We start from the raw sequence: 9737 nt of genomic DNA on the forward strand, positions 1-9737 counted from the left end.
GTTCGACTTAATAAAATGTTTCTGTAAGTTTGCTAGTAGCTGAATTGAAATGTAGGTCTAACCTGACATCAGTACAGAAAACAGGCAAGTTAATGTTAGCAGGTAATGTTAAACCACCTCATTGTCAAATTAGACCAAGATGGACTTCAAAAAAGAGACAGCAGAAGTGGATACAGTTCGACGTGCTAAAGACCTGCTAATGTCGAAGAAGAAAACGCAAAGTCACGAAAGCAAAGGTTGCGGAAAGTGTAGAAATAAACATGCACTGAGAAAATGCCCAGCTTTTGGAAAGGACTGCAGAAATTGTGGAGGAAAAAATCACTTCTAAAAATGCTGTTATTCAAAGAAAAAGGTACAGCTAGTAGAAAAGAGGAGTGACAAGGAAGATGATGAAGCAACAATCTTTGCAGACTTAATCGAAGAGGAACAAATTACTCCAGGAGGAGAGTGGATAGCTCACATGGATGGGCACATGGGCACAGGTAAATATCCTCCCTATGAAAGAAGAACCTACATAATGGGTGAATTCTCTCGTAATAGTAAAAAACATTAGATTGTTATCTATCTAAACATTAGATAGATAACACATAAAAAACAGATAGAGATCTAAGACTGTGTATAGATCCAAAAGACTTAAACAAGGCGATCCAGATCCACTACAGACTTCCAACAAAGTCAGACATTACTAGTGCAATGAGTGGAGCATGTTATTTCTCCAAATTGGATGCATGTTAAGTTTAGAAACTATTACAAACTGCTGCTACTTGCATACAATGCTCTTCATTGTTTAGCTCCCATGTATCTAACTAGTCTTCTAACATGTTACAATCCTTCACACACAAACACAAAGACAAAAACATTTATTCTTTTCCCGCAATACTTTTGCCACATTAAATAAGTATGTACTAAAGTCACATAAACCAACATCTTGACATCTTTCCAGGACTGTCAGCTGAATTAACCATTTAAAAAAAAAAAGGTGTTTAGTGCTGCAACTGCAACTCGTCTCTGTTTATCACTTGGGAATCTACAAACAGATTCAGATTCAGATTATTTTATTTAATACCATGTCAGCAATCAAAAGCTATTTTCATGGCAAAATTCAATTACAAAAACACAAATATCATATAAATGTAATAAAAAAAAAACAAATATAAACAGCGAGTCATATTATGCATTTTTTTATTTTAATTAACATACGATAAAAAAAATCCAAAACCTTTTCAGACATAATGTCATTAAATATGTCCTTAAGTGAAGTAACTTGATAAAAGAGCATTCTGCTTGTGTTAAGTCCAGGACAATCTAATAAAATATATTTGACAGATAAGGGAATCTTACAGAACATATATAAAGTTGGGTCTTTTCACCTTTAAGCAAAAAAGCATGGGTCAATTTTTAATGTCCTTATTAAGAGCTTCTGAATCTACAAACATTGTCTGTTTCCCTAACTGTCAAAAACTAATGAGTAACTAGTATGGATTAGCTGTGGTTGTTAACCAAGGACTAAAACAAACCAACGGAACAAGAAATATAATTTCCTAACATTCAATATCATAAAACACATCCTCATTTGTGTAATGTAATCCCTTGCTGTCTGGTTTTTAGATTTCTTTCGTTTGAACAACCAAATGCAGAACAGACGTCCGGCATCGTCCATGCATTTGAGGTAAAGGAGCACCGTACAAAGATGGCGGCGGTTTTGACGCATTTTTAGGACCCCAATGCGACATCTAGTGTGTATATATATATATCCCGCCGCTGCCGGCAGATATTAATACAATTTAACACATTTGAAAAGTTCTTTGTAATCATAACTTTAGTTGAATACGTTTCTTACATTTAAGTTTTGCAACTAAAACACCCAGTACAGGCACTGATGTGCAAACGTGGATGTTTTACGTGTCTTAAAGATATAAAGTTAATAAACTAATCTTCATCAACTTACAAAAACGTACAAAAAAAAGCATAATTTTTAAATGTTTCTTTCGCTCCATCAGTTGTTTCAAAAACTAATGCAACTGAGTTAAACACTGATACGTTGATAAGGCATTAAATCATAACCATTTACATTTGTTGCTGTATCAGTTCAGTGATTTACGCATGCGCAGTAACAACAGCTCATCGGTTCTCGGACGCGTCCGAAAGAAACAGTTCACAGTTCAGTGTACTGATGATTCGCTGTATCGGTTCAGTGTATCGGTTCAGTTCTCTCAGCACAACATGTCTCAGTTCAGTGTACAGGAGTTACATATACTCCGGGATATTAGTTTATTTAGAGTCGGAGGTGCTGTCAGGCATGACCGAAAGTCTTACAAAACGTATTCAACTAAAGTTATGATTACAAAGAACTTTTCAAATGTGTTAAAATGATTGTATTAATATCTGCCGGCAGCGGCGGGATGAAGGAATTTACGTCATTACGTCAGGACGTAAAAGAACCGGTGAACTGGTTCATTAAAACGAACTGTCCGAAAGAACCGGTTCGCGGAAAAGAACCGAGCTTCCCATCACTAGTTTGAATATATGTTTTCTTTATGCACTTTTTCTACTCCAAGGCATGAACTGTTAATAGTCGAAAAGTTGGATTTTCATTGAATGAAATTATTATTTTTGGTTGTTTTGTTGTTGGTTTTGAAAAAGATCCACTTCAAAGTGGGAACTTAAAATGATCCAGTGAGAGGCGTGATTTATTTTATTTATTTAAATAAGAAATGAACACCACTGATGTGTCTTTTATTTCGAATTTAATTTCTTATGTGTTTGTAATATCACGCTCTGGTTGTTCTAAATCCTGTCTTCAAGCAAAACTAAAGTTTATTTCCATATGAAAAAGGTTGAAGTTAATCAGTTGCAGTTAATTTTTCAATAAATATTCAGTTTGGCCCGTGACTTTGTCTCAGTTTTATATTTTGGCCCACTGTGAATTTGAGTTTGACACCCATGCTGTAACGGATCAGTATGTTAGATTGGATAAAAAAACAACAACAATGTGATCCAGTCATGTGGTGTAGATTAGTGCTGCTGTATCACTTAGTTACAGTAACTACACAGTGACGTCACTGAAGTTGTTGATCTTCAAAATCTCTGTAAGTTAAGTGGAAAAAAAAAAACAGTCCATCAAACTGTCGGTCGAAGGAAAGGAGCAGAGATCCTTTAGAGATTTTCAAGGTAGGTGATGAATTAATTCTGTAAATATTTATATATTTGAGAGCACTATAGGTTAATTTCAGCTGCTACTGCTGTTGGTTAAGTTAAGTTAAGTTAAGTTAAGTTAAGTTAAGTTAAGTTAAGTTAAGTTAAGTTAAGTTAAGTTAAGGTTGTGGATTTAAGGTGATGGTCCTTAAACATCCATCCACATTGAAATGTTGGTTTGATTTCTATGATAAAATGTGAGATAACGTTTTACTTTGTTGTTACGTTGTATGAATTATTCAGGTATCCAGTCTGCTATGAACAGGATGATGTCGAGTCCCAGGAGGCCGATAATCCTCACGAGGAGGAAACGGCCGTTTCAAAGAAACGAAGCCGACGAGACGCAGAACAAATCTTCTACGGCGTCCGGAGCACGATCCGTCTCTGCATCTGCACAAGACGGCATCCACGTTGTGGACCATCCCACTAGGCCGGAGGCACTAGTGGTCGTCGTACCAGAACCCGCCGGTCTTCAGAGCGTCCTCGATGCACTGACTGTCAAGAGGGAGGAACGTGGTACTCAGGGGCCAAACAAGTTCATTTTTCTGAGTGGAAGATGTGGATCTGAGGATGAAGTTAAAGCTCTGTTCCAGGCCACATCAGAGAATAAAAACCGACCTGAAGCAGGTGTAGCTGGAAATGACCAAACTCTACCAAACAGTGGATGTACGTGTTAATTTATACAGCGTATCCTATATATTATTCCTTCTTTATTCCTTAGTGTTTATTCAGTTGTTCATTCTGCTGTTTGTGTTAGTGCCAGTGAAAAATGAGCCAAACTGCAGCGTGTTAGATGACAGCCTGACAAACATCCAGTGGTTGGGGAAAATGAGCACGCAAGTCTCGGGTCCCGAAGCAGGAAAGAAAGACTCTGACAAAGAGAATTTCGATGGCTGTGTACAGCTCCAGGAGGTATCGTTTATATATTGTTTGGAGTCCTTTTCTAAAGCATCTTATTTCTCTGCACTCGCTAATTTTTAGTCTGTATCGTTTCTACAGAGTCTCAAATCATACACACTTCCTTAAAGTTCCCTTTAGATTAAATCCATGTCATCAGTGTTTACTGTACTTCATTTAGCATTAACAAGATATCTGTTCTTTAGATGTAAACCCTGTAGGCTGTTGGATTTCCTTTTATTCTTGTACAAAAAAAAAAACAGATTCTGTTTCCCTTTTTTAGCCACAACACACAGAGGAAGACCCGAGTGCCGTTAAGGGCCCTCTGTCAGAAAGACCACCGTACTCCTACATGGCTATGATCCAGTTTGCTATCAATAGCAAGAAAAATAAGATGATGACACTGAAGGAAATCTATAACTGGATAGAAGACCATTTCCCGTACTTCAGGAATCTAGTTAAACCTGGCTGGAAGGTAACACATTATTTTTTTTAATATTTATTTGACTTTAATCCTATGTGAGCAGACTTTATTATTTTTATCATCTAAGGGAAATGAATTACTGTGTTATTACTGTATGTTTTATCTGTTTTTTTTTCTCGTCCTATTAGAACTCCATTCGCCATAACCTTTCCTTGCACGACATGTTCATCAGAGAGAGCACACCAGACGGCAAGATCTCCTACTGGACCATTAAACATGAAGCAAACCGCGGTCTGACATTAGACCAGATGTACAAGGTGAACAGAAATCTTTCTCTTTATTTAAAACTACTTTTAAGGCTTAACCTTTAAGTTTCTTTACAAACGTGGACATGACCTCTTCTCTTCCCCGACCTTGCCGCAGCCTGCCGTTTGAACCAGCGGCCTCCTCTTTCCCACAAGCCATGCAAGTCTGTTACCAACAAGTAAGCCACTTTTTCCCCTATGCATCTTCTTTTTAAAGTTAGTTATGCTCACATAGAAACTGATACATATAAAGTAAGAACAGGAACTCATCTACTTCGTTGTTTAAAAGGTCCCCAAGGGTGAACTCCTCCCGGTTGCTGAAGTAAAGGAAGAACGTGTGTGTGTACCACAGAGAACACCACACTGTGTGTACGTCAGTGAACCCTGCAGCAGCAAACAGAAAGAGATGAGCAGCTCGCGTCAGAAGTAGCGTCTAGTCCCACTTTCCAACGAGGAGCCTGTTGTTGTAAAGTGTTATAGACACTAATAGCCAAAACGAGAGAACAACATTACGTTGAAAAGGCTGCAGTATTCATTTAAACACGTAACCTTTGTTCTACGTACATGATTTTACTAAAAGAGATACTAGAACGTGTGTGTGTGTGGTTATTGATTTACTTTTCTCATTCTTTACTAATTTATTTTCTTATAATATAAAGTTTTAACAAAAATATAATGAACTTAGAACAGATCAACAGAATTCTTATTTTACATTTTTAGATTTAGGGTTTTTATTATGCTTTTTATTTTTTTATGTGTTTTATTTACATATCCTAATGGTCCAGTGGCAGGAGCTTATTCTCTCACTGCTTTGGCCCTGGTTTGATTCCCAGGCAATGAACCAAACCCAGCCAGTGAGGGGTTGAACAATCTCAGTCTCAGCCCAGAGTTCAGATAAAATAGGGGGGTTTGTGTCAGGAAGCACATCCGGTGATAAACCTATGTAGAATCCGAATATGCGGACTGGATGGTTCGCCGTAGTGTCTCCAAACATGAAGCAGCAGAAAAAACACCAACGTAAAAAATCAGCAATATTTATTTATTTGTTTGTTTGTTTCACGGTATACAAGTCACTATCATTTTATCATTAAAGATATTGCATTATTTATCAGTAGAAAGTCCAGAGATTTGACAGAAAGTGTTCTTTTTGAGTAGCACTATACTACAATCCAGATTAAATGACTCTCCAATAAATGTAAGTTAAATTGACACGACTGATCTCTGGTTAGCGTTTCACAGTATTTATTTAATTACTTGTAATTACAGCACAAATCAACAAAGCTGATACTGCTACATTATATACAGACTCCACAGACACTCCACAGCTGAAGGTCAAGATGTTATTTCTACTACTTATTACGCTAAACATTTGTTTGAGAATCGGTTGGTTCGTGGCGATCCGTTGTGAGTTTGTTGGACGGTTTTGTTGACGAATCGAGGAGATCCTAATGCGGACTACGGCGCCGAAGCATTTAGTGTTCTTTCAGTAGGTCTGAACTTCTTGCTGTATTACTTCCAGTAAGATCTGAAGTTGTCTACTGCAGTAATCTAAACAAAGCAAAGGGAGGAAATAATATTGCTGGTCACTAAAAACTCCTTTAAAAGTTAATGGAAAGAATGAAAAAGAAGTAACAGTATAAGAAATTCTATTCAATATTCAATTAAATTAAGTCAGTTTGATTTGTATAGTGCTTATTACAAACTGCATAGTCACATAGCCCCTGTGATTGACAGGTGTCCATATGAGTGTTTCACGGTCAGGTAGTACACTGGGATCCCAGTGAATGTAACACCCAAACTGTAACCTGTGTTCCAGGGGTCTGAATACAGAGACAGACCCACAATGAAGAAGCACACCACTGTGAAGATGACAGGAACAGCCAGAGGAACCTAGGCTCATGCATAGATAGATAGATAGATAGATAGATAGATAGATAGATAGATAGATAGATAGATAGATAGATAGATAGATAGATAGATAGATAGATAGATAGATAGATAGATAGATAGATAGATAGATAGATAGATAGACAGACAGACAGACAGACAGACAGATGCTCTCATTTCAGCTTTAATTATTTCACAAATTTAATCAACGATTTGATCTTTTATAAACATGTCATTCAAAACATCTGCAGTGATAAAACAGCAATATATATATATATATATATATATATATATATATATATATATATATATATATATATATATATATATATATTTTTAATATTGTTATCATTGTGGTTATGAAATAAGTAAGTTCATTATCTAGTTTGAAACCTTAAAAGCTTTTGGATGGTCTGGGAATCGATAGCGATGGATGACGAGCCCCAGCGTAACCAAGGCAACGAAGAGCCAGCGTGAGAAGGAAGCGAAGTTGATCAACTGATAAATTTCTCCTTTTGCCACCATGATCACAGTTAGAGGGGACTGTAACAACAAGAAGTGAGACAGTCCATCATACATAAGGGATCGAACAAAATGAAACGTTTTGTTAATGAAAAATATTCACAGATGGGTTTATTCAATGCAGCCACAAGTCAAGCAGAGTTACTTTTACTATACTGGTGTTAAGTATTTTCCAGTAACCGCCTGTTGTTACTGCATCAACTAAACGCTGGTGAACAAAACTTACATTAAAACAGTGTTACATTCCACAAAGTGCATAAATGCTTATATCTGATTGGTCAGAGTGTATAGATACATATTCGTGTGTTTGTTCTAATACTTATAATATTTTCATGCTCCCATGAGGGGAAAAGGCAATAACAGTAAAACCAAATATATATGATTCAGTAGAAGCAGCCATTACAACAATACAATACATTACCAGCAACAGTACAGCAGGCATCGGTGTCTTTCTGTGTATGTGTATCATGGAAAACAGAACTGGCCATTGTCCCTCTCTGGCAGCCACCAATAACATTCTACACACAGACACACAGACACATTAAAATCTGAGGAAACAGATTAAATAGACAGGATGCAGAATTTACAAACACAATGTCCACTTTATTAGATAAGTGCATTAATCGGCAGGTGATCTTGTGTCCTAATAAATGAGACAATGTGTTTCCTTTGAACAGAATCTATACCTAGGTACTGCAAAGATCCCACCGTTCATGGCTCCAAGACAGGACATGGCTACCAGTAAGGGCACCAGTGATGCCATCCTGGGCAGGGCTTTACTGGTGAAAGTGTGTGACGAAAAAATTAGACAGTGAATAGTTTGACCTTTAAAAAATCGATCACCGTTTGATATTTCTAACATACTGACTACTGCTACGGCGTCGGATCTCAACAGCTCGTCTTCGGTCATCATAGTGTAATAGGCTACATTCACCAGCACGTATAATATAGTAACTGAGACCATGGACAGAATGATGGCCAGTGGAATGTTCCTGACAAGAAACAGCAAGAAACGAGTGTAAATATAAAGGTAAGAACAGATGTGATGATGCCTTGGGATCTTTTTTTATTCTCTACCTGTTGTACAAACCTTTTGGGATTGATTACCTCTCTGTCACAAAGTTTAATGCAAACCTGAAGGCAAAGACAAACAGGATTTCACAGAGCAGTGTGTAGATACACCTGAATAGACCTGTGCCTACATGCTACTGAGAGAAATGCAACATTGTGGGCTTTTTTTATTCACATGCTTATTTTATTTCATTTTAATGCATGTAAACTGTATTTAGAAAAAAAAGCACATCACTTACCATCCAGAAAAGGCATAAAGTCCTGAGTAGAAGGCTAAAGGCAGCTTTTTCAATGTGAGTGACTCTGAATTAAAAGCATTCTCAAAGTTTTCAGTTTGACCTGAAGAGGGAGTTAAAAACAAGTTTTTTACATAAACTATTTAGCGCATCATTGCTTGATCATACAGTTATACTGTATTAAATCTAGTCCAGAATCAGATCTGTGCTACCTTTGAACAGGGCCATAATTCCTGGGATGATGATCAGAACCAGAGCAGAGATCTTAACGATCAGGAGGATGACTTGTGTACGAGAGGCCAGCGATACACTCCAGCAGTTCACTGCCACCAAAAATGCTGGAATAACACAGTATGTATATAATACATTAATAACACCGTTATTAACAAAGTGATGCAATTGGAATAGAGTATGTCACTGTTTATTATTATGGGTTATTATTATGGTATGTTATTTCTTTTGGAGATCACAGTGTATTAGTGGATAGCAGGTTTGCCTCCAGGGTCGGAACTTTGATTCGTACGTACATCCTCCCTTTGTGTGGTGTTTGTATATTGTCCATGTGATTCAGGGGTTTTCTCTGGGTACTCCAGTTTCCTCCCTCAGTCCAAAGACATGTGTGTGTGTGTGTGTGTGTGTGTGTTTGTGTGTGTGTGTTTGTGTGTGAGAGAGAGAGAGGTTGCTCTGCGATTGGGTTGTTATTTCATCCATCTGCCCATGGGATAGACTCCATGTTCCCTGTGACCCTGTGTAGAATAAGTGTTTTTTTTTGTTATTTTGTTTTCCATTTATCCTGACTAAATTTGGGTTGAGAGTCCAGAAAACACCGCATCGAAGTGAGGATTCGCCTTTTCATCACATGGTGCGCACACACACTGGCAATATAGTGTCCTGCCTTTCAGCATGTCTTTGGGAGATCAGAGGAAACCTGAGGAAACTGGAGGAACTTATAAAGGAAATACAGTTGAACGGCAAAGGAATGCACTGTACTCGTGGGTTAGATGGTGGTGTACTAAAAAGTTCATTTGTATTCAGTTTTAACTCACTCATTGCAAGAAAACTGGTTAATTTGACTAATGGCAGAGGAGCTGGGCACGGCGTGAAAAACGGCTCTACGACGTAGTGTCCGAAAGCCAGGGCAATATACGCGGTCACTGCAGGTCTGCAAAGAAAAGGAAAATAAAAACACACTTAGCTGTG

The 9737-nt window shown here is 37.5% G+C and overlaps 1 protein-coding gene and 1 pseudogene across 1 annotated transcript; one reads left to right on the forward strand and one right to left on the reverse strand.

Moving 5' to 3' along the window:
* Nucleotides 1–3464: 3464 nt before the first annotated feature.
* Nucleotides 3465–5251, forward strand: LOC132858742 (forkhead box protein M1-like). The gene is made up of 5 exons (XM_060889206.1): nt 3465–3861; nt 3953–4107; nt 4376–4567; nt 4705–4833; nt 5111–5251. Exons 1-5 carry the CDS (start codon nt 3465–3467, stop codon nt 5249–5251), a joined length of 1014 nt encoding a protein of 337 aa, XP_060745189.1.
* A 1090-nt stretch (nt 5252–6341) lies between these two features.
* LOC132858743 (cystine/glutamate transporter-like) overlaps nt 6342–9737 on the reverse strand; it is a 5310-nt pseudogene continuing 1914 nt past the window's right edge.

Source organism: Tachysurus vachellii, chromosome 16, assembly GCF_030014155.1.
Source record: "Tachysurus vachellii isolate PV-2020 chromosome 16, HZAU_Pvac_v1, whole genome shotgun sequence".
NCBI classification, from domain to species: Eukaryota; Metazoa; Chordata; class Actinopteri; order Siluriformes; family Bagridae; genus Tachysurus; species Tachysurus vachellii.

What these genes read in the sequence shown, in the direction of transcription:
- LOC132858742 (XM_060889206.1), top strand. Translation starts at nt 3,465, where the DNA reads ATGTCGAGTCCCAGGAGGCCGATAATCCTCACGAGGAGGAAACGGCCG. An exon ending in AACTCTACCAAACAGTGGAT is followed by an intron (nt 3,862 to 3,952) that starts GTACGTGTTAAT and finishes TGTTTGTGTTAG; the next exon opens with TGCCAGTGAAAAATGAGCCA. An exon ending in GCTGTGTACAGCTCCAGGAG is followed by an intron (nt 4,108 to 4,375) that starts GTATCGTTTATA and finishes TCCCTTTTTTAG; the next exon opens with CCACAACACACAGAGGAAGA.